The sequence below is a fragment of the Pseudorca crassidens genome, chromosome 1 (assembly GCF_039906515.1).
Source record: "Pseudorca crassidens isolate mPseCra1 chromosome 1, mPseCra1.hap1, whole genome shotgun sequence".
NCBI lineage: Eukaryota > Metazoa > Chordata > Mammalia > Artiodactyla > Delphinidae > Pseudorca > Pseudorca crassidens.
Window position 1 is genome coordinate 1263668 of NC_090296.1, and position 22851 is coordinate 1286518.

Consider the following 22851-nt stretch of genomic DNA (forward strand, 5'->3'; position numbering starts at 1 on the left):
AGCCTGCTGGGGGCCAAGGGCTCCAGTTGCACCCGCATCCCGAGCGCTGGTCACCTTCCTCCGGCAGCCTGAGGCGGCTGCCAGCTCTCGCTGGCCCAGCTCAGCTTTCTCTGCTGATCGAGCCTTATCTGGACATGGCTGCTTCCTGCTAATCAGGAGAGAAGGTCAGAGGTGCCTTCTCAGCTTCCCTGCCAGCCGTGTGGGGCTGGGATGGCCCTGCAGGAAGCAAGGGACAGTCAGGCACCCCAACACCAAGGCCGGGACCCCTGGAAGGGGTCACTGTGAGCCCACCTTCCTGCCCCAGCAGAAGCTAACCTGCGACGGGGGCCAGGGCACGGGTAGGAGGGGGCAGAAGAGCCAGTCCCTCCAAGGGAGTGGTGGGTGTTGCGTCAGAGGCCAGCATGGCCACACGCTGGACAAGCCGGCCGGTGGGTGGGCCGGGCTGAGCACGGGTACCCGGTAGAGGCCACATGGGCCCAGGCGCCTGCAGAGAGCACCCTGTGTCCACAGCAGGGAGGGCCGCCCCAAGGGGGCTGGGCAGACAACACTGGGACACACGCATAACCTCAACACAGGGCCCAGGACCCAGAGAGCTCCAGCCAGCCGGCCACAAGGCTGTTACACGTGAGAGCCGTCAGCCATCCCAGGACCCGGGCCTGGCCATCAAAACCTCCTTCCTTGGGCCTTCTGGGCCTCTGTGCCCCGCCTGAGTGACCAGAGGCCCTGGGCACCCGGAGAACCCCTGGCACCACCTGGCCACCCAGGTCCGCGACACGGACGTCTGGCCCCCAACCTTCCCGGGCCACCCTCCTCCCTGGACCAACACCTCACATCCCCCTCCGCCCCACCTCGCTCCATTGCTCGCTCTGCTGAGAAACAGGGGTGACCTGAGGAGAGCTGCTTCTCACAGCAGCCAACACACGGCCATTCCTCCCGGTACCCCCCCATCGCGGCACCACCCCCCCCCGAGTCCCCCCAGCTACTGCTGCTCCCTCCTCTCCAAAGCAGGCTCCAGACAGGGTCCGTGCTCACCACACACCTCAATCCCAGCAGCTGGCCCTCCTGGAAACGCTGGGTCTTGGGCCCTGGCTGTCTGCTGCCCCGGAGCCCCAGGTCCCTCTTCTCAGCCACACCACTGCCCTCCGTCTGGGCAGGCACTGGCCACACCAGGGCTGTCACCAGGCGAGGGGTAGGGTCACACTGAGGTCGGGCCGGTGATCAGACACACCAGCCCCCCAGGCTCGGCCACTCCCCACCACGGGCACAGCGGTCACCCCTGGGGGCCCCCGCTTCCCTGGTGGGAAGCCACCACTGCGTCTGCTCAGGTGGGTCCTGCCTCATGGCCTGTCCTCCACAGAGAGGCCCGAGACCCCAAGACACAAGGGGGCGGGGCTGGTGCCGGCTGGAGCCTCCCCCCACCGGGTGTGGGTACGGACGCAGGGGTTCACCCTGAGTTCCCTCTTCCAACAGCAGAGGTCCCAGCCCCGCTCGGTGGAGAACAAGGTCTCCTCCCTGAGACAGGCACCAGGTGCACCTGCTCTGAGGTAATGCAGCCGCCGTGGACCCACAGGCTTGCTCTCAGTGAGGGCGTCCCCAGGGGACGCTGCAGGGGTCCCTGCTGTGCCCACACAGAGGGCCGCCTGGACCACGCCCAGCCATCGCGAGAAGCACGCTGAGTGGTCACAGGCTCTGAGGAGACCAGAAGGCTCCTGCCACTTGCCCCGCCCCATGCTGGTGCCTCCAGGGGGTGCTCAGGCCCCCAGGCCCCGATGCACTGCACCACAGAGGCTGAGCCTGGGGGCCAAGCACCCTAGGCTCCCCCAGAGCTCCTGGAGGCCCGGGGTCCCCTCCCCAACCACGTCCGGTCCCCAGGACCTCCAGCAAATCTCAAACGTCGATGGAAATGCCAAGTCAGGCACGCGGGCGTGAGAGGCGACGCGAGGGTCTGGTCGGGGCCACGCGGGGAGGGGCTGCAGCCCGCCAGCCGTGCCCAGGGCCCCTACAAAGCACAGGCGCTCCTCCCCGGAGGCCTCTGCCCATCACCTGGCTCCACGGCCTTCTCCTTCACAAAGCAGCGCACAGCAGCGCCACGGCCGCCCGCCTGGGAAAGGGGGCGCGGGTCAGCCTCGAGAGGCCTCCTGGGGGCGGCCCACAGCCGGCTAAGCTAGCTCGGGAGGAAACAGCTGTGTAACATCCTAGCTTCACCTGAGTTAACTCCACAGCAGGGGGAGGAAATTCAACTAGAGCCCTGGACCTCTGTAATGCTCTACTGCTATGAGTTTCCCAATTCCCCTCCCGCAAGGCTCTGGGTCCGGGTGAACCTGACACCCTTTCTGTCTAGGTCAGTAACATGCAAAAATGGGGCTACCGGGCTGCATGTCTCACTGAGAAAGGTTCTCATCTTCACTCTACTCTTAAAGGGAACTGGAAAGACCCCCGAGTAGGAGGGGATCCCCAAGGAACTCTCTTCTAAACGGTCTGACCAGACACGTCTTTTTATTCCTAACACAAGCAGCTTAACTGGAAATCCCACTTACACTGTTGCCCACTGTGCCCTCCTTTAAAGGAGCTGGTTTTCAGCAGGAAGGCGCTGGGCTGGGGCCTGCGCAGCCGCCCTCTCTCGTCCCACGGCCCACGCACACTGCCCCAGAAACCTTCTCTGCAGAAGGACAGCAGCGCTAGGGCCTACCTTGGGTACAGAGCACGTGCGGATGGGAGGCCCCAGCTTTCCAGCGGCCGTCCCCGAGCAGCTGCTGTAGCAGCTGCCCCCTCCCCGAGGCCTCTGTCCGCTGAGTCAGGCCCAAGGCTCTGGGGGAGGGCGGCTTTTCTACCAGGCGTTGTCCCCTTTTCTCCAGGAGGCAGATGTGAAAGGGGACAGAGGTGTGGCGTTCTCTCCGCGGGTCGGGAGAGGCCTGGCTGCACAAGGCCTCCCTACAGACTCGCTCCTCCCGCTGGGGAGGTGGGGGGGTCCCCATCTGTGCCGCGCTTCTCCCCTAGAACGACCTCCACCATCGCCACAAAGCTGGCGTGACACCGAGACTGTGGGTGACCCCAGCACGGCCCGAGGGGCTCAGGTGCAGTGGTCCTATCTCCGACCCCGTCACTAATACTAATAAACAAACGTCTGAAGCCTTCGATGACCTGCCAGAGGCAAGCCCACAGGCAGGTGTTGGCGAGCTGCGGCTGGGGGGGGTGGGGGGAGACATAAGAGCCCCCCCCACCGCCCAAACCCTGACGGTCAAGGTCCCGTGTCCCCTGCGGGGACCTGCAGCGGGGCACCCCCATCAGCTCTGCCTCGGCCGCTTTGGCACAAACCCAGGACAACGGTCTGCAGGGCAAGCACAGGGCCGTGCTCACAGCGTGACCAGCCGAGGGCCCGAGGGCCGAGTGGCTGGTGGGGGAGCCGGGTCCCTGTGCCACTCGGCATCTGCGTACAGCCCACCACCCGCCTGGCCCCAGGGGCGGTCCTTGGTTGGCCCTGATGGACCCAGACGTGTGCCTCTCCTGCGGCCTCAGGCCGTTGCCGCCGGACTCTCGGCCTGTCCCATGCCCCCTCCTCTGGGAAGCCCTCATTCTGAGTGGGGCCCCATGCCCCCCCCAGCTGGCAGCTCAGTCTCGCCCCATTCTCACCGCTCTCCCGGGGGTGGGCGCCCGGCGCTGCATCGACAATCACAGCGTTTGGAAACATGCTCCACACGCAGCTCATCTCCTGCCACAGCCGGGCCGGCCAGGGGCACGCAGTTCGCGGTGTGGTGACTGTCACTCTCCATTAACTTGTCAAAGCGTGACAACTCTTAAGTCACGCTGCAACCAGTTAAAGCAGAGAGTCCGGAGCCCGAGCGGGAATAAGCAAGAGACAGCGTGCTCCTGTTGGGGTGGGGGCAAGCACAGCGGGGGCACAGACGGGGGGTACCCCAGAGGGACCCTGACCGGGAGCCGGCAGCAGTGTCCTGGCCATGGGCTTGGTCGCAGGAGCCCAGAACCCAGGACAGGTCTGTGCAGCCAAAGCTCACCCTGCCCTCACTGCCTGGCGCATGCAGCCTGGACGGGTAGGGCGGGAGGGCCCTGGGCCACCACAGAGCGTGGAATGGCCACGCACCCTCCACTCCCTCCCGTGACCTGCCACGGGGCACCTCCGGGTGGCTGTACCCAGCCGGCCCCTTGGCGGAGCTCAAAGAAGGAACCGAGGGGGCGCCCAGGGCAGCACCCCAGGACACTCGCCCCAGCACGACACCTGTCTGAGGCACTTTCGGGCGCCTTGGAGATGCACCGTGTCTGCTCCCAGACAACAGGGACCAGCCTTGTGTGAGTCACGACACCCCCGAGCAGGGGGAGCCCCCACCTGGGTTCAGAAGCAGGGATGTGGGTGCTGGTTGCCAGGGGCCCTAGGGTGGTGACAATGTCCTCCGAGGCCTGAGGACACCTCCACAGAGCCAGCCCTCACACGGCGGCACCTGAAGCCCCACATGCAAACTGTGCCGGAAAGCCTCATCCCATCCTGTCTGCATCTAAAAGTAGGAAGATCCTGACTGGCCGTGATCCGATAAAAGATGACCCACCATCACTGCCGCGAGGTCGGCTGCAGGACTTGAAAACGAGGCTCCGGTTAAGGGAAAGATGCCAGTGTCCCAGCTGTCAAGGGTCCAAGGCTCCTCACTAAGGGTCTCCCAATGGGGACGCAGGCCCTACAGAGTAAAGTGGGCAAAGACGAGGGAGCCCAGCGCCAACTGGAGGAACACGCAGCCCGTGCAGGTGATGCGGGGCAGAGGCGGTCGGAACCCAGGCCGCCGAAGGCCACAGCCACATCTGACCAGAGGGCAGTGCCTCCGAGGGCCAACTCCCCGCCAACAGGGTTCCACCTTCAAGGGGGCAGAGACGCCCAAGCCCACGCTGCTCTCCTCGGGACTCACGGTGTGTGTAGGGCTGCACGTCCTGGCAGGGGGTGGAGGGAATCGCCCCACGGACAGTGGAAACGGAGCCAGCTGATGGCCAGGACGGGAGACAGGAGAGGTGCTTCTCTTCCTGCCAAGGGCAAGACCCGGTGTGTCTGCCCAAGGAGAAGAGGCCGGGCCAGGCTCCTTGTGACACCTCCCAGCCGCTCCACTCTGTCCTGACCACTGTGGGGCGGTGGTCCTCACTGCTGGTGGACCTGAGCCCCCCGTGCAGACACTGCTCGGCCCCGTCCCTCTGCCATCCCTCCCCATCCTCTCCTGCCATCCGGACAAAGGTGCCCTGTGGCCAGGCCACCAGGAGCGTCCCTTCTCAGAACGGTAGCTGGATGCTGCCCCGCACCAGGGAGGCGTCGTGGTCTGGCTGGGGAGATGAGGAAAGGCTGGTGGGGGCGGCGGGGCCCGGCTGGCTGCCTCGCGTCTGGCAGGAAGAAGGACAGACGCGCCCGGTCCGCAGCACCTCCCACCACCTCGTGGCTGCAGAAGCGCCCCCAGGGCCCGTTCTGGCCCATCCATGCAGAAGACCCCAGACCTCGGCCTTGACCTCCAATGGGAAGAGCTACCAGGCCAGCAGAGCTGGGCGCTGCGTGTCCGCTGCTGCTGAGAAGGGGCTCCTGGAGAACGCGCACGTCTCACCCCGGAAAGCACAGAGCACAGAGCGCTGCCTTCTCCGGGGCGGGCGGGGGCCCCGCGGGCTGGAGACACTCAGGAGTAGGAAGTGCTTTACTAGAAATTCCGCTCTTCAGGACAGGGCTGTCCTCACATGCATCACAGCCCTCTGCAGAGTCCTAGAAATTCCGTTCTTCAGGACGGGCTGTCCTCACATGCATCACAGCCCTCTGCAGAGTCCTCCCTGGCTGAGGACACATCGTGGCAACGCACCTCCAGGGCCGGGGGGAACTCAGCTTCCGCGTACGCTCACCCGTCTGCAGAGTCCTCCCTGGCTGAGGACACATCGTGGCAACGCACCTCCAGGGCCGGGGGAACTCCGCTTCCGCGTACACTCACCTGCTATTTTTAGGGCTTCTTTCAGGGCCACTGTCTAACAGCCACAAGAGCGGCCAGGCGCAGGCGGCAGGGGGGAGCCAGCAGCTCCCACACTCACCGCCCGGCGCATCCTGCAGCCCAAAATACCCAGCAGCAGCGGGAATGACAACTGCGAGCCAGTTCCCACCGAGACCGGAAGCTGAGGGGCCCGGTCTGGAGCGTCCGATGAGACTCGGTCATACTGGCAGGAGGACACACGGGACTGGTGGGGCCTGGGTGGGACAGCAGCGCCAGGCCGCTCAGCGTCAGGGCTGCCCCGTCCTGCCATTCCCTGCGTGCCTGCCCCTGAGCACCCCCATCTCTGTGATGGGTCACTCTGGCCACACCAAGTGATGCTCGGACCCCTGAAGGACCCTGAAGACCCAACCATGATGCCTCCACGTGCCCGTCATTGCTCCTGACTGCAGAGCAACTCTCTGGAACAGTCCCCCAGCCCCACCCACCTGCTCCCAGACGCCCTTCGTCATCCGACCCTCCTGGGGCGGGATGCTGGGCTTGCTGGGGAGAGGGAGAGGGGAGCTTGTTTTGGAGCCCAGATCCCGGGAAGAGAGGGACAGGCAGCGGGGCGACTGAGGGGCCCCACCTGGTTGATGGGTCACTAAGCATCACATGAGATGACACCTGCCCCCCGTGGCCAATTCCTTCCGCATGAAAGCCAACTCGGGAAGACGATACGTTTACAGCACTGCGCCCACGGAGGGCTACTGCCCACCTCGACACCTGCCGGAGGAGCAGGCCACCGCCCAGGTGTGCACCGGGGCTGGGCACTGCCCGGCACAGGGCGGTCAGGGGGCGCTGAATGGAGCCACGCTGACTCCAGCAAGGGGCCAGGCCTCCCCCAGAGATGCCCAGCCCGCAGGCCTGGATAGCTGGGGTCAGGTGCCTCAGTCTCTCCCTCGACGCGGCTCGCAGCGCTCAGAAGCTGCCGAGTCCGAGCCCACGCTCAACCCCGCTGCTGCCCTCCCCGCCCCGCCTCCCCCGCCCACACGTCCAACCAGAGCTCCGCCCCCAACAGATTGGTGACTCCCCAGACCTCCAAACGAAGCCCAGGGTCCTGAACACGGCATCCTGTTCAACCACAGGCACGCGCCAAGTGCCACTCTGTGCCCGCTCTGCCCACGGTGGGGGACGGCCGATCCCGCCTGCCCCGCACACCCTCCTGCAGACCGGGGTGCAGGGGGACGCGGACGCGCCTCTGCAGAAAAGAGGGCTGAGAACTGGCCGCTGAAACAGGGACGAGCAGAGACTGCCCGGTGGCCGGTTTCAGTGACATCAGAGGGAAGGGCTGCCAGAGGGCCGGTGTGTTCCGGGGGCGAGCAGACAGACAGGAGGAGATGACTACTGCAGAGAAAGTGCCTGAGAACTTCCCGGAACCCATGAAAATCACCACCCCACAGAGGCAAAAAGGCCAATGACCCCAACTCAGGCACAGCAGAGAGGTGACTGCAGAGCCACTAGGGAGAAAGGACAGACCTTCCAACCAATCACAGCTGACTGGCACTGACCTCTCAACAGCAGAACTGAGAGCCAAGTCGGGAGAGATGCTGCCCGGGACCCCACAACCGGGAGGACCACCCTCCAGGACGAGGGTAAATGTTTTCAGATACACTGAAAGAACAGTTAGTTATCTGCAGATCCTCACTGAAGAAAACCCTGAAGACGCATCTTCCGACACAAGGAGAAAAATGATTCCGAGTCCAGAGATACAAAAAGAATAAAGGAAAGAAAGTGGTGAGGTCTTCCCTGGTGGCGCAGTGGTTGAGAGTCCGCCTGCCGATGCAGGGGACACGGGTTTATGCCCCGGTCCGGAAAGATCCCACATGCCGTGGAGCGGCTGTGCCGATGAGCCATGGCCGCTGAGCCTGCGCGTCCGGAACCTGCACTCCGCAACGGGAGAGGCCACAACAGTGATAGGCCCGCGTACCGCCAAAAAAAAAAAAAAAAAAAAGAAAGTGGTGAGAGTTTTGAGGTTAATCAAGTATTAACGATATAAAGAAAAAAAAACAATATAAAGTAATAATAACCTCACATGGGCTAAAAAAGAAGACAGTTAAAATACTCTAACAAAAGCATGTATACGTGAAAGTGTTGGGTCAGAATAATGTGCTCTAAGGTCCCGGTGTTGTTCAGGAAGAGAATTTACAACTAACTTTAAATTGTAACAGCAAGTACGCAATTTACAATTTATATGGTAACCAGTGAAGAAGTAGTAGTGACAAGTTTCAAACTAATAGAAAGGGAAATAGAATAAGAAAAAAAAACGCAAAATAAGATATGACAGAAAAGAGAAAGAAATGTAAAAAATGTAGGACAATAATAAGCACAAAAATAAAATGGTAGACCTGAGCCCAAATATCAGTAATTTAGATAAAGGACGACAGACTGAATGTCCTATAGTTAGAAAATAAAGACTGTCAGATCGAATGAAAACGAAATCTAGATCGTGCCAAACAACCAAAGATACGTGTAACCTGTAAAGATACAGGAAAGTTTAAAGAAACAAGGTGGGCAAAGATATGACAGGCAAATATACCCAAAAGAAAGCTCAGAGAGCTACACTGTTACCAAGTCTTTGCTCTGATGAAAAGCACTGTCAGGTCAGGAGTGAGACACGCTGACCGGTTCAAACACCGGGAGGGATTGCGATTCTAAACAGGATGTACCTAATGACAGAACTCCAGGAGAAACAGACAAAGCCAAGCATGACCTAAAGGAACAGGTATCAAACATGACACTGCCAAGTGCCAAACACATGACCCTTTTCAGGACAGACAGAACGTGTATGAACACTGACTTCAAACAGGGCCACAGAGTAAGTTCCAAAGCATCGTAAGGACCTGGTGTCATACTGACCACCCTCTGTGACAACAACATAACTAAGTTAGAAATGAACAATAGGAAAAAAGAGAAGAAATGAATTCGGCAATGGAAAAGCAACTAAGGAAAAAACCATACGTTTGGATATTAAGAAACTTTGAAATATCCCATCATGCCAAAGAGAGAATAATGGAAATTTTTAAAAAGATTTTTAAACTGAAAGATTTTATATATAAAAGCTTGTGAAACGCAGCCAAAGCATTACTTATTTTGTATTTATAAAATCTTATGTGAAAGGAAAGGAGAAAAAATAATGAGCTATTTAAAGAAATTAGAGCATCCAAAAAATTAATTAATTAATTTAAAAAGGGCTTCCCTGGTGGTGCAGTGGTTAAGAATCCGCCTGCCAATGCAGGGGACACGGGTTCAAGCCCTGGTCTGGGAAGATCCTACATGCCACGGAGCAACTAAGCCCGTGTGCCACAGCTACTGAGCCTGTGCTCTAGAGCCCGAGAGCCACAACTGCTGAGCTCACATGCCACAACTACTGAAGCCCACGTGCCTAGAGCCCATGCTCCACAACAAGAGAAGCTACCACAATGAGAAGCCCATGCACCACAACGAAGAGTAGCCCCTGCTCGCCGCAACTAGAGAAGGCCCGTGCACAGCAACAAACACCCAACACAGCCAATAAATAAATAAATCAGAACAGGAACATAAAAATAAAAATAAAGAGCATAAGCGGAAAGAAATAAAGATACGAATATTCATTTTTTAAAAAAATGATGAACCCTTGGTGAGATAGATCAGAGTGTGGATGTCCACGTGCAGAAATAGTCAACACCAGGAATTAAAAAGGGACAGCTCTAAAGGTCCTGCAGACATAAAAAAAAAAAAAAAAAAGAATATTACGAACAACTTTTTGCCAAAAACTTGAAAATCTGGACGAAATGGACAAATTCCCAGAAAACTATATTTCCGAAACTAACTTAAAGTGGGGGTGTGTGTGTCCTACAATCATTAAAGAAATGGAGCCAGGAGTTACACTTGCCCCAAAGCAACTTCAAGCTCAGGTGTTGTACTGGTGATTTCTCCCACACATTCAAGGAACAAACAATTCCTGTTTCACACAAACAATACCATGCAACAGCTCTTTCTGCAGGATATCTTGGCACCAAAATCTGATAAGGGCAGTAGATGAGCAGGAGATTACAGACCCGAGACAGAGATGCAAAAGTCCTAAGCAAAATCTTAATCTCAGTCTACCCATGTACAGGAAGGGGAACACGGCATGACCACGCTGGTATTCTTCCAAGAGTGAAAGGTTACTTTAATGCTAGAAAATCCATTGACGTAATTTACTGCATCAGTCGTTAAAGGAGAAGCACCATGTCAGGCTCTTGATTATACCCAACACCCACGCACAACAAGTGCAGAGCGAGACCCCAAGGAGAAACTATCGTGCAGCCACCAGAATGGCTGGAATTGAAAAGATGGTAACGTGCACAGAATGTGCACAGAACGGCTGGCGGCCATGCAAGGTGGTGCCACCACTTCGGAAAGCCCGCAGTGTCTTCAGAGTTGACACACCCCCGCCTCCCCTGCGACCAGCCATCCTGAAGAGAAGAGCAAACGCGGCCCAAGCCCTCACCCTGGATGGCCACAGTGGCTCTGAACACATCAGCTCCAAAGGAAATGACCCCAACACCCACCGGCAGGAGCAGGTTCAAACCACGTGCGGATGCCACCAACGTGGAGAGGGAGCCGCGGGGCTGCCGTGCGCGATGCCCGGGGCACCTGGCCGGTGGGGGAGCCTGGCCCCGAGCGCTCGACACTCATCCGCGGGTGACGGAGACATCCCCGTCCTGCGGGCAGTGGCGGACCCGGGCACGCGGCTGCCAAAGCTCACGCTTCCAGCTGAAGGCCCTTCCGCGAGTGTGAGCTCACCCTCTGTGGCCGGCAGAGGGCGCCAACAGGAGGATGTGGAGAAATGTGAACGCGCAGTAAGCCTGTGGAAAGATGCCCGACCCCGCGAAATTAATTCATAAGCCTCCACAGGAAGGAAAATTAAGGGGCAAGTGCAAGGGTCCAAAATGCCCCAGACCCCGCTGAAGCTGCGGGCGGCGGGGGAGGAGGCTGCTTTGGGAATCCCAGCAGAGGGGCAGGGATAGGAAGACGCCAGGGCCGGGGGTCACTGGGAAGGGGTGCTGTCCACTCCCTCGAGGAAACGCACGAAACCGAGCCTGCCTCTGTCACAGCCCCGTGGGCCTGGCACCAGCTGCTGGGAAGAGCAGAGAGCTCTCCCGCCACCACCAGGAAGGAAAGACCACAAGACAAGACCAAGGCCAACGCCGGGTGCACCTCAGGAGGCATCACAGACCTCGAAAAGACAGCCAAGAAGCGTGCATCATCAGAGGAGGGTGGTGTCAACACACTGCCGAAAAAGGATTACCAGTCCCTAAAACGCTGCTGAGACTCAAGTAGGGGGGAAAGAAAAAGGAGAAAAAATTGGCAAAAGAACAGGAATTTCGCTGATGAGGAAGTACAAATGGCCCACATCAGTAATCAGAGAAATTCAAATCAAAACCACAATACCATTTCACACCCACCAGATTGGCAACAATTGAAAGTCAGGCAGTGCTGGCAAGAAGGCAGAGCAGTGGGGATGCGGGGGGGTTGGGAGGGGTGGGGGGTGGGGAGGCCGGAGCTGGCATAACCGCTCTGGGAAGGCTCCTGGTGGTGACGCCCAGCACACGCCCCCCAAGCCCTACTGCCTGCGGCAGAGGGCCAGTGCGAGAATGCCCGCCCACGGGGTGCATTCATAACTGGCCCAAAGCTGTGGACAGCCACAGGTCCCCCCACAAAGCAGAGACACGTGCTGCTGTCTTACAGGGAACACCACGCCGCAGGCACAGACAGCAGCTCGATGCCGCTCAGAAACTTAGAGACCGGGCAAGAGGAGACGTGCAAACGGACAGAGTGGAATCCCTTCCACATAAAGTCTCCGAGCGAGCGGAACGAAGAACAGCCTATCCAAGGAGGCCTGCTCGGGGGTCCAAGCGGGGGGGCCCGGGTGCTGCGGGGAGGGCCGCGCCGGGGCGCAGAGGGGCTGTTCTGTGCATCCGACCCCTGAGCTCTGCGCCTGCCCACCCCGACGGCTGCTCAGCCCCACGCCTACAGAGCAACCCGCCAGGCCCCGCCCCCCGCCCCCCACGCAGGCAGAGCCGGGGACCCCCAGCACCTAGCGCTGCACGGCCCCGCCCCCGCCCTCCCCATACACCCACCAGAGTGGGCTTCCTACACCAGCTCCGCGGGGGGCCGACTGGGCCCCTCGACCACGCAACCCCTGCCCACCTGCCACCTCCCTCACCTCCCTCTGGTCAAAACTTCGGTGGTCTTTCGGGGCACCCCAGGAAGCTGCTGAAGAGGTGCAGGAAGGGGGGCAAGCATGCCCTCAGGGAGCGCCGTGAGGCGGCAGCCAGCGGGGGGGAGGGGTGACGACGCAGGGGTGACAGACAGGAGAAGCATGGTGGGGAAGGTCCAGGATGACCTTTGGCTGTGGCGCCCGACACTGGGCCAAATGCCAAGACGGGAAGTTGGAGGGGGTGGGAGGCCAGGCCTGGGGAGGTGCCCCTGAGACTTCCCAAACAAGAGGCAAGCAGGTGGGTCTCCCTCGGACACCACAACCTCCCAAGGCCCCACACAGGTCTGGGAGCACCCATCTTTTCACTCGGCACAGCCAATGCCCTGAGCCACCAGCCTTGTGCTCGGGAGGGCAACCCTGGCACCCGGCGCCCTTTGCGTCCCCAACACCTGGCTCGCACACCTGTTGAAGGAGCTGTGGCAGAGCACACCCCCCTCGGTACACACTGGCCACTTCCTCTGGTCCCGCCAGGGGATCTCCCCAGGGAGAGCTTTTCCCTGCCACCCCCCTGCAGCCCTAGTGGCCTGGTGTCCATTCCCGAACCAGGCCCTGGTGTGAGTTTGTCTCTCTTCCCCCTCAGCCTGGGAGCTTCCTCAGCAGGGACCACTGAATCAGGAAGAAACCCGCAGAGCTTCAAGCTGGCAGGAGGAGCAGGGAAGCGACAGGCCTGAGTAGAGTCGGGATGGCCATGGCGCTGTCCCGTGGGTGAGCCTCGTCCAGCTGTACCGCTGGGGACAGGGCAGTTCCCCCCAAGTGGAAAGGGCAGCATCTTTTGCGATGGCAAAATTAACAGTATGATGTAAGGAGCAGTGTTTATGTACAAGGAAGTCCCTAAATTACACAGCATAGTGCAAACAGGCAAGGGGCAGATACCCCCCGCCAGCAGGACGGGGGGTACGGCCAGACCCTCAAAAGGACGAAGGATGAAGCAATAAAATTGTGGTCCCAGGTCCCAGATCTGTGTGTCCTCTGGACACTGCGTGCCCTGAGTGACTGCCAGGCCACTCAGGCTTGACAGTGTGGCTGGACGCAAAAGGAAATCTATGGTACCCGGTGGAGAGAGGAGACACCCTGAGTCAACTCCACCGTCACCGCATCGGTAGGCAGGTGCAACGATGCCGGTTGGGAGCCAACCAGGTGTGCGCCTCAGAGAGCCTCGGGGGACCGCGGGGCCTGAGAAACCCGGGGCCACTTCCTCCGCTGCACGGGACCAGGACCTCAGGGACCATCCACGCATCAGGGGCGGTCCGCACGGAAGGCGCGTGCCCGAGGTGGGGCGCAAAGGCGACGGCCCGGGGTGTGGGTCCCGAGTGGGGATCCCAGAGTGAACGGTTCCGGGTGGACTGTCCCGGGTGGGGGCCCCGGGTGCGGGTCCGGGGTGGCCGGTCCCGCGTGCAGGCCTCGGGTGGGGACCCAGGCGCGAGGTCCCCTGTGGCCGGTCCCGGGTGGCCGGCAGGTGCGCGCGGGAACAAAGCGGCAGGCGGGCGGCGGCGTACCTGGGCACGCAGCTGGGGCTGGAGCCGTCCACCTCCCAGGTGGCGAACAGGTTCATGGGCACCGGCGTGTTGAGCGCGGCGGGCGCGCCGGCCAGGCCCAGGCGGCCCCGCTCGGCCATGGCGCCGGCCCCGCCGCTCCCTCGGCGGCCTGGGCTGCGGCCGGGCCGCGGACGCGCGGCGGGCGGGCGGGCGGGCCGGGCGCGCGGAGGGCGGCGGCGCGGTCACATGGCTGCAGGGCGGCGGGGACAGCCGGGCGGGCGTCGGACAAGCCCGCGGGCGGCGACCAGGCTGCGGCCGCCCCGCCCCGCCCGCGCGCGCCCCCACCGTGCTCCCCCTCCCCCGACCGCGCCGCCGCCGCTGATTGGCTGGGCGGGCGCGCGCTCGCCGCTTCGGGCCCAATCACGGCCTGCGGAGGGCTCACCGGAAGTGAGATTCGCGCGCCCCCCCCTCGAGCCGGCGCCCCCGGAGGCGCCCCAGCCCGCGGCCCGCGGGAGCGCGCGTCCGCGCCTGCGCACAGGCCCCGCCCAGAGCGCCGCGCCCCGCCCCCCGGGAGAGGCAGGGAGGGGCCAGAGAGACCTCAGGGTCCGCCTGTGGCCCTGTGCCCCGCGAGCCCCCCAGGAGCACTTATTGTCCCCCTGTATCCCCCGGGCCTCTGCGGGTCCCCGACCCCCCAGTCCTACGCCTCCTCAGAATCTCCCCGCCCCCCCGCGCACTTCGCGTGTCCCCTGGCGCCCTCCAGTCCCATGCCGGCCCCCGGGTCCTCCGCACCGACTCCTAGACCACCGGGCCCCCGCGCCTCTCGTGTCCCCCGGAGGCTTGCCCACGCTGCGAACTCTCTTTGTCCCCCCACCGTCTCTTTGTACCCTCCCCCCGCGCCGACTCCCTTGGCGGATCGCCCGGGTGGGGCGTGAAGCAGGAGGACCAGGGTCGCGGGTGGCACAGACCCATCAGCCCCCCCCCCAAGGAGTTCCTCCGTGCGGGCGCACTGGGGCTCCACACAGGCTCAGTGTGCAGATTGGTCCTCCATAAATCCCCTCTGGCGTGTCCTCTTTCTGCCTGAGCCTCCTTATTATCCAGCAATGCCCTTTCTGCGGTTTTTACACATGACAGTGGAGAACAAATGTCTGGGGGCAGGGGTGGCTCCTGGCTATGGGGCTCACAGTGAACTTGGGGATCCAGGCAAGTAGGAGGCGATGACCAGAGCTACCCTTTGGGCCCATGGGGCAGGGAAGGTCAGAAAAGGCCCTAGAAAAGAACATCTAGTTTGGGGGGCCCAAGGAGGGGTCCCCTCCCCCCATCCTTTTGGCGGTGGTTCTGATCAGTCACCAGATCCTGCTGCTGAGATTTAGGAGAAGCTTTTCTGGCATCTCTTCTGTTTCTTTGTAGCCACAGTATTCACAGTTGCTTTTCTCTCTAGTTGCTGTCTGTGTCTTGTTGTCTACTGAAAGAAGCCCAGCCCAAGCAAACGGACTTTCTTCCCTCACCCTTGGGGTTTACCATCCAGCGCCCCATTAGCTCTTTCTCCTGCAGAGGAGCCCATGCTGGCTCCTTCCTTTGTAAGAGCTCAGCCTCCAGCGCTGACTCCCTATCTGGAGCTGCAAACAGCTGTGGCTGCTTAAAGCCAGGGTGGCATTTTGGAGAGAACAAGAGAATCTGTGTTTCCCACATGTTCCTGCGCCTTTGGGGTGGTACAGCTGAAAGCCACGCGGGGCTGTCTGTCCTCAGCCAGCTGACTGGGTATTGTCTTACATCGCTGCTCCTGCCAGGCAGAGTGCCTGTGGGTCTCATACCTCTGAGATGGGGGGAGGGAGGTGTCCGGAGAACGGGCACCAGCCCCCTGTGAGGACAGGGGCCCAGTGACCTCGGCGTTTGGCTTGCTGCGGTGCTGGATGGCGAGAGGTGCGGTGGCGTCAGATGAATGGGCCACCTGACACTTTGTGTCTGTGTGCGCTGGCATCTCACCCAGGAGAGGAGTATACCTGGGGGTCAAGTGAGGAGATGTGGGGTGACTAAGCCGTACACAAGGGGGCTTGACACCAGCTGCCTGTACAGTAGAGTTGTGCCCCTCCTCGGTCCCAGGGACCACTGTGAACCATTCATGGACTGGACAGCCCTGTTCCATCCCCAAGTCACAGACGAGGAAACTGAGGCACCCAAGGGTATGCAGCCCCTAAGGGGAGGGGCCCGGGTGTGGGCTCACACAGTCTGGTCCAGAGCTGTCCCGATAAGCACGACGGAGAAAATGCTTAAATCTTTCTGCGAGGCAGGGAGGCAGAAACTGGAAACAGGCTGTGTGCTCTGTACCTGTGACTCTGTTTTTATTTGTTCCTTTTTTAAGGTAGGACCATGTGGACACCACAATGTTAGTGGTGGTGAGATGGAGTGGACAGGTATCACTTTGTGATCAGAGTCACCTTTTTGGCCAGAACCTCTTCCATGCATTGCCACCCTCTGTGTTTGAAAATGACTCTGGACTGTGTGTCCCAGGATGAGTGCCCTGAAAGCTGGGAGGATGCCCCTCCAAGTGGTACAGTGTGACACATGCTCCCCACACACACACCCCGCAAATGTTTGGAGGACATCTGTTCTTTCTGATGGCTGTTTCTTTAAAACAGGAACTTGGTTAAAGAGGACCCTCTCTGGACAACTGGTGTGGCATGGGTGGGGATGAAGCTGGCGGAGAGGGTTTGTCTAGAGCAGAGGTCCCTGGAGGGCGCCCTGAAATCCTTTGCTAAGGACCTGATAGTGTGCCACCTGCCTGCCAAGTTTTTCAAACGCATTAAGGCCTCGGCTTTCCAAACGGGGCGGTAGGACTGCCGCTGTGTTGAAGCCCCCCGACTCCCGGTAGATAGGACGAGGTGGAGGCTGGCAGCTCCTTCCCTGCGATCCCACCCATCGTCACTGGGGGGCCCTGCGCCTTCAAGTCCGGGCTCTCGCTTTTCTACTGGGGCGCTCTGGATCTCCGGCCCTTTGGAAACTCATTCGTCTGTTCAGCCTGAGTTAAATCCCCCCAGGCGTGGGAGGCAATGCAGCACCAGGCAGGGCGGCCCCTGACTGCAAGAAGCTCCCCTCCGGGTGCGGACACCGCGGGGCTCCCTCCGGCAGGAGCCTCGGTGCGCGTCTTCCCGCGCCTGGAGCGCAGCGGGCTGGGGCGCGCCAAGTCGGCGGAGGCTGGTGTGTTCCTCCGCCCTGTGGCCTTTGGAGTGGCTGCAGCCGGTCAGGTGAGTGGCCAAGGCCTCCTGCAGGGCGCAGACACCCGTTCAGCTGGGTGGTTCCAGCCTGCTCCAGCCCGCAGCTTGGCGGCATCTTCTCTTCCTAGGGCGGTGCTGCGGGAGAGGTGCAGGGGCGGGGCAAGACTCTGGCCTGCCCACGCTCCTGGCAGAAACCCCTGGATGTGACCTATGTCCCATCCATTCCTGTGGGTGGAAGATGTGGTGTGGCTGAGGCACCATCACTGAAGTAGGGATGGGAACTCTTCACAGAAGCCACAGCAGACGACAAAGAGTGGCCCGGGAGGCAGTCCTCTTACAGGGAAAGAACAGCTGTGACCTCCCAGGGCAGGGCAGGTGTGCTGGGAATGCTGTGAGCCCGAAGTCTGTGTCTGAGATGCTCCGGGAAGCTGCAACAGGATTGCGGGCATCTGGCACCAGAGCCGCAGGGGTGGGTGGGCTCAGCTTGAGGGCAGCACCAACACTCCTTCTGTTGATATCCAACACAGGGTTAGAGATTCAGACACTTAGGATGCCTGCCTGTCTCATTCACCTGTCCACCCCGGCTGAGCTTCGTAAGCCAGGATGGCATTCAGCATCTGTCTCCCTGGGATGCCCTCTAAGTGGCTGGCATGGAGCAGGTGCCCCACTGATCCCTACCATTGACTGACTGTGAAAGAAGCTGGAAATTCCATCAGGAGCTGCCCAGTGGAAACGTCTCAGGTGACCCTTACAGAGCTGAGTGGAAAGGTTCAGACATTTGTTCACTTCATAAATGATCATCAGGCTAGTTTCCAACCCTAGGGACACAGGAAAGAAAAAGCAGAACCTGGTTCTTACCCCCATGGAGCGTACATTCTCCCAGGGAGAGAATATGAACAGGTCAACCAACACACAAAAACATTGTACTTTCCGATAACGGGTGTTTGGACTGAGAGAGCGTGGGCAGGGAGGTGACGTGGGGCTGAGGATGGAAGGACAGTGAGGTGCCAGTGGGGGAGGGCAGTGCCGGCCTGGGAGCTCCCTAGAATCCTGTCTGCTGGGCTCAGGCTCTGGAGGGCTGGAGCGTCCCCAAGAGTTTAGGGCGGGCCTGCCCTCAGCCGGCTGAGTGTTACTGAATAACAGAGAACAGAGACTGAGGACCACGGGCAAAGGCACAGCGGAGTGTTTACAGAGGGGCCAACGGCATGTCGTCCAGTGCGCTGGGGGCACAGAACAGAGTACAGGGAAAGGAGCCACAAGCCAACCATCCGGAGAGGTCTGCGCAGGGGCACATCTCGGCGGCCTTTTCTACGCATACCCATACTTCTTCAAAAAATCTGGGTGGAAGTACAAGTACTGTATTTTTTTTACCCAACAGCAAACTATGAGCATTTTGCTGTATCCTTAGGTGTTTTTCTAGAGTGCGGTTTTCAACGGCCTTTTGCTATTCTGTGATGTGGATATGGCACAATCTGTTTACCCAGATGTCCCTTTGTGGGCATTTAGACCAGCATCATATATGTGGTAAAGTGTTAGTGGCATCCCATTAAAAGGGTCAGTTAGTCCTTAAAACGTTAATAAGGGCTAATGTTTTAGTGGGAGGAAGGAAGAGGTTATACCGTCATTATGAATAGAATTTGGTTATATCCTGAGAAAATGCAAGAGAAGAACCTGGAAGAGTGCTGTAACTAAGCAGAAGTAAGAATGTTACAGGTTGTAAGACGCAAAGGGACGGTCCACCCCTGAAACAGCAAACAATAAGACAAAGTACCCCTCGTGGCAGAGAGAGCTAGTTGGCCGCAACACCTGTTCTCTCTCTCCCAGAGGGACAGAGCTCTTGATCTGGGGCTGAACACAGGAGGAGAGATCCCTTTTCCAGCTTTGGGAGCATACAGCTGGGTTGTAAAGGAATATTTGCCTGTGTGGACAGCAGTGCCATGTGAGGAGGCTTCTCTGGGAGGGGACTCATCAAGTGCTCCCCACAAACGGACGGGTCCAAAATGGTCAGTGCAGGGGGCTCATAGGGAATTTTGTGTTGATCCAATGGCCACCGGTGCCCAGATTAAGCACTGTTTCTGGGTGTGTGTGAGGGTGTTACTGGATGAGATCAGCACTCGGACAGGTGGACCTGTAACACAGGTGACCCTCCCCAGTGCAGGTGACCCCCCCCAGTACAGGTGGGCCTCATCCATCTGCTGAAGGTCTGAATAGAACAGAAGGTGGAGGAAGGAGGGATTTGCCCTTTTGCACCCGCCTCACCATTGAGCTGGTCTCGTCTCATCGCCTGTCCTCGGATGGGAGTGATGGCATCGGCTCCCCAGGTTCTCAGGCCCTCGGACTTGGGATGAATCACACCACCTGCTCCCTGGGTCCCCAGCCTGCGGATGGCAGCTCGTGGGACTTCTCGGCCTCCGTGACCGCGTGAGCCGACCCCTCATAACAAACCTCCCTGTCGGTGTCCATCCTATTCGTCTGCGCCTCTGGGGAACCCCAAGTACTACAGGGAGCTTGAGAAACTGGTGCTGAAGTTCACCTGCAAGAATAAACAAGGGGTCGTAGCTGTGAGACGGGGTGACTGCAGCAGCCCGCCGTCTCACTTGTGAGACGGGGTGACTATAGTGCCCACGCTGCCTTGTCGTGGGATCAGCACGGGGGTGGGTGTGAACGTGTGGAGCTGCTGCCCAGAAGGCACAGGAGAAATGGGCAGTGTTGGCGTCACCGCTACTACCAGGCTTTGGAAGGGAAGTGGAGGTGTCCTAACCAACTGTCTCATGAGATGACAGTGACCGAAGCCATGCCTGTCACTGCAAGAATCCAAGAGGTGGTCAGTAGCACAGAACAGGTGAGAGGAAGGCTCTTCTCAAGGCTGCTTGCCAGAAAATCAGGTGTGAGCCTCCCTCGTGCAGAACACCTACGCGAAACCCAGGTGGACGACACAGTTAGGCGTCAAATACGGCAAAGCCACCTCTGGACTTGAGGGGACTTTCTGAGCATAGCAACACTCTAGGAAGTCACTGGCTGATAGCCGGTGGTATCTGTGTACCTGGAGATGTCCACTGTCTCCGAAGCCAAAAATCCACTGTCAGCAAAGTTAAAAGGGAGAAGAATGTATGTCGTAGGCCAAGGGTGGTAACCTGGTTACCTAACGACCACCTACAGATGGATAGGAGTGATGCAGACAGGGGAAGGCATTCCAGAAGACCGGTAGATGGAGGTGGGCTGGCCGGCAGTCATGGGAATCGAATTCCCACATACAGAGACACCCGTTTCGCCCTGAGAATTTGAGGATCTAACACTGGGATCCCTGCGTTGGTGCTGGTAGGAAACGGGTGCCGGTGCGCCGGAGGGGCTGTATCAGGCCCCCTCTGGGGGAACCGGAGGAGGAGGGGTCAGGAGCACAGGACCCCGCAGGTGGCACTGCCCTACAGCCACACTGCAGGAGGTTCCTGAGGTCACCTCTGACCTGTGGGAGCCTCGTAGGCCCAGGGCTGGGCCAGCGGGGCTTCTCAGAGTGAAGCCTGGAATCATGTCCAGGGTCACAGAGCCAGGGGAGGTCAAGCCGGCCACCTCACAGCCACCCCCTGGAGCATACAGCTGTGCAAAATGGTAAGTTAGGACATGGCTAAAAATACGATCCTGTTTGGTTAACAAAACGTGTGTGTAAATGCATGTGCGTGTAAAATGTATATTTACATGTAAGTGATTATGCGTGCAAAAGACCTATTTTCAAAGTACAAGGACAATACGGAAGGTTAAAAATGAATCCAAAGCGCTAAGAAATTATCTCTTTGGCAGGAATTCAGTTGATCGAGCTTCTCTTTCCGCTTCTCTTTACCTCATATTTTCTCTATGATGAATATGTATTAATTGTACCACGAAAATAAAGGAAAAGAGTAGCAGCTTCTGTGGTCAAATGGCACGGGCGGCCCGTGGAACATGAAGGTGCGGGTAAAACGGGTGACTGTGCAGCCTCAACAGCAGGGAGAAAGCCCACCGCACGTGGCTGTGTGAGAAAATCAGGGCGTGCAGCTGAACAGACAGCACCCCTGGGGTCAGGAGAACGCATGGGAGCCCTGCTGCCTCTTACTGGGGGGTGTTCTGGGCCCTGAGTGTAAGGGGCGCCTTTGTAGTTACTTTTTTTTTTTTTTTTTTTTTTGTGCGGTACGCGGGCCTCTCACTGCTGTGGCCTCTCCCGTTGCGGAGCACAGGCTCCGGACGCGCAGGCTCAGCGGCCATGGCTCACGGGCCCAGCCGCTCCGCGGCACGTGGGATCCTCCCGGACCGGGGCACGAACCCGTGTCCCCTGCATCGGCAGGCGGACTCCCAACCACTGCCCCACCAGGGAAGCCCCGTAGTTACATTTTAATACTTTTCTGTGTTCCCCACAATGGAAATTGTGTCACAATAAGTCAGTACAAGAGTTAAATGTTGGAAAAGAAAACAACAAGGCCCTAACACAGAAATCAACAGACGACATTCCCGGGTAATTCACAAAAGCTGGAACACCATGGTGGCAGCGCCCATGAATCAATGTTCGACCTCAGTGCTGTTCAGATTAACATAGGAATGATTTCCGGTTTTCCTTAGAATTTTCTTTGTTTTTCTGATGTTTTACAATTAGCAAACATGTTTTTGATGCTTGAAAGCAACATTATTTCTCAAGCAGAAGAAAAAAAGTCGGACCAGTGGAGGGTGGGCCCCGAATGCCGGGCTTTGTGCAGTTTTAAGCAAAAAGAGACCTGAGTGACACAGCATTTTTCAAATATTGGTGTTGGTCGCATGGCACATGGGACAGGGACATCTGGGGCACCCGGGGTGCACTGCCACTGCTGGGGGTGGGCCTAGCTGGCTGCTGAGAGCCACGGGTAGGTGGGCCTGGGAACGACCTGGTGGTCGTTCGAACGACCTTGGGTTTGGGGCAGGGGGAAGAGAGGAGTAAAAACCAGCTCAGGCTTGGAAACTGACAGTCTCCCAGGAGAACGAGCAAAATTCCTGAGGGGGAGATGCAGTACAGAAAGCAAAACAAACACACAAAGGAAAAAACGGGAGAGTGTCTGGGATGCAGAACGGTCAGGTGGGGAGCCTGGCCCTGTGTTGTACGCTGCAAAGGGACACTGAATCACACAGACACAGCACATCTCCCAGGAAACTTCAGGCACTGCGAACTAGTGAGAGTCCCCTGACAGGTCTGTCAAGGGTAACTTTAGCTGGGATGGGGAGGAATTCACTGGAGGCACAGAGAGTGGCACATTCACCCCAAGGGCCACCTGCATGACGTGGAGGGCGGGCATGAGCTCTGCGTGGCCAAGCCAGCCCAGAGGAGAGCGGGTGCAGGGTGGTCCTCGTCCAAGGAGGAAAACTTACCCATCCAGCGAATAACTAGTAGGTGTCTTCCCCTTTGGGGAAGATTATGTGTTTGTACGTAATATTAAATTTTGCAGTAGGCTGGAGGTTTGCAAAAACAGGTTCAGCTAAAAAAAAAAAGCAAAAAAATAACCCCAGCTATCCTACTAACATTGCATGCTGATTTCTCTCATCCAGTATGACCCTGGCGCAGGGGCTGTGTCACCGCTGTGCTGTCCCCTCCCCAGGTCCTTTCCTTCTTGGGACATATATTGGAGTCACGGGGGTCAGCCAGGGCTTGGAGACATGAGGACATCCAGGGGACCCTGGACTTTGACCTTGGGGTACACTCCCCAAGGAGGCCTGGTGCGGCATTCCTCTCTCAGACCTCTGGACCCGGAGCATGCACCTGAAGGGGGCCCTCAGTGTGGCCCCAGGAACTGTCAGGGGAGGCGACACCTTGGCTGTAGGCGGCCTCAGAGCCGGAGAACCTAGCACCCACGCGTCCTTAGATTCTTCATTTGTGCCAAGTCCAGTCCTTAATACCTTGGTCTTGATGACCGTCTTGCACTGGTGAGGATGGG

The 22851-nt window shown here is 59.1% G+C and overlaps 1 protein-coding gene across 10 annotated transcripts in view; it reads right to left on the reverse strand.

Annotated features, from left to right (window-relative positions):
* PACS2 (phosphofurin acidic cluster sorting protein 2) overlaps positions 1 to 13898 on the reverse strand; it is a 57104-nt gene extending 43206 nt beyond the window's left edge. For 3 of the 10 annotated variants that reach the window (XM_067708733.1, XM_067708657.1, XM_067708585.1), the window contains exon 1: positions 13734 to 13892. In XM_067708733.1, coding sequence (XP_067564834.1) covers positions 13734 to 13852 — 119 coding nt within the window. In that variant the 5' untranslated portion in view covers positions 13853 to 13892. Of the gene's footprint in view, positions 1 to 13733 lie in introns of all 10 variants that reach the window. The other 7 variants (XM_067708866.1, XM_067708896.1, XM_067708459.1 and 4 more) reach the window with 6 other exon arrangements.
* Positions 13899 to 22851: the final 8953 nt, after the last annotated feature.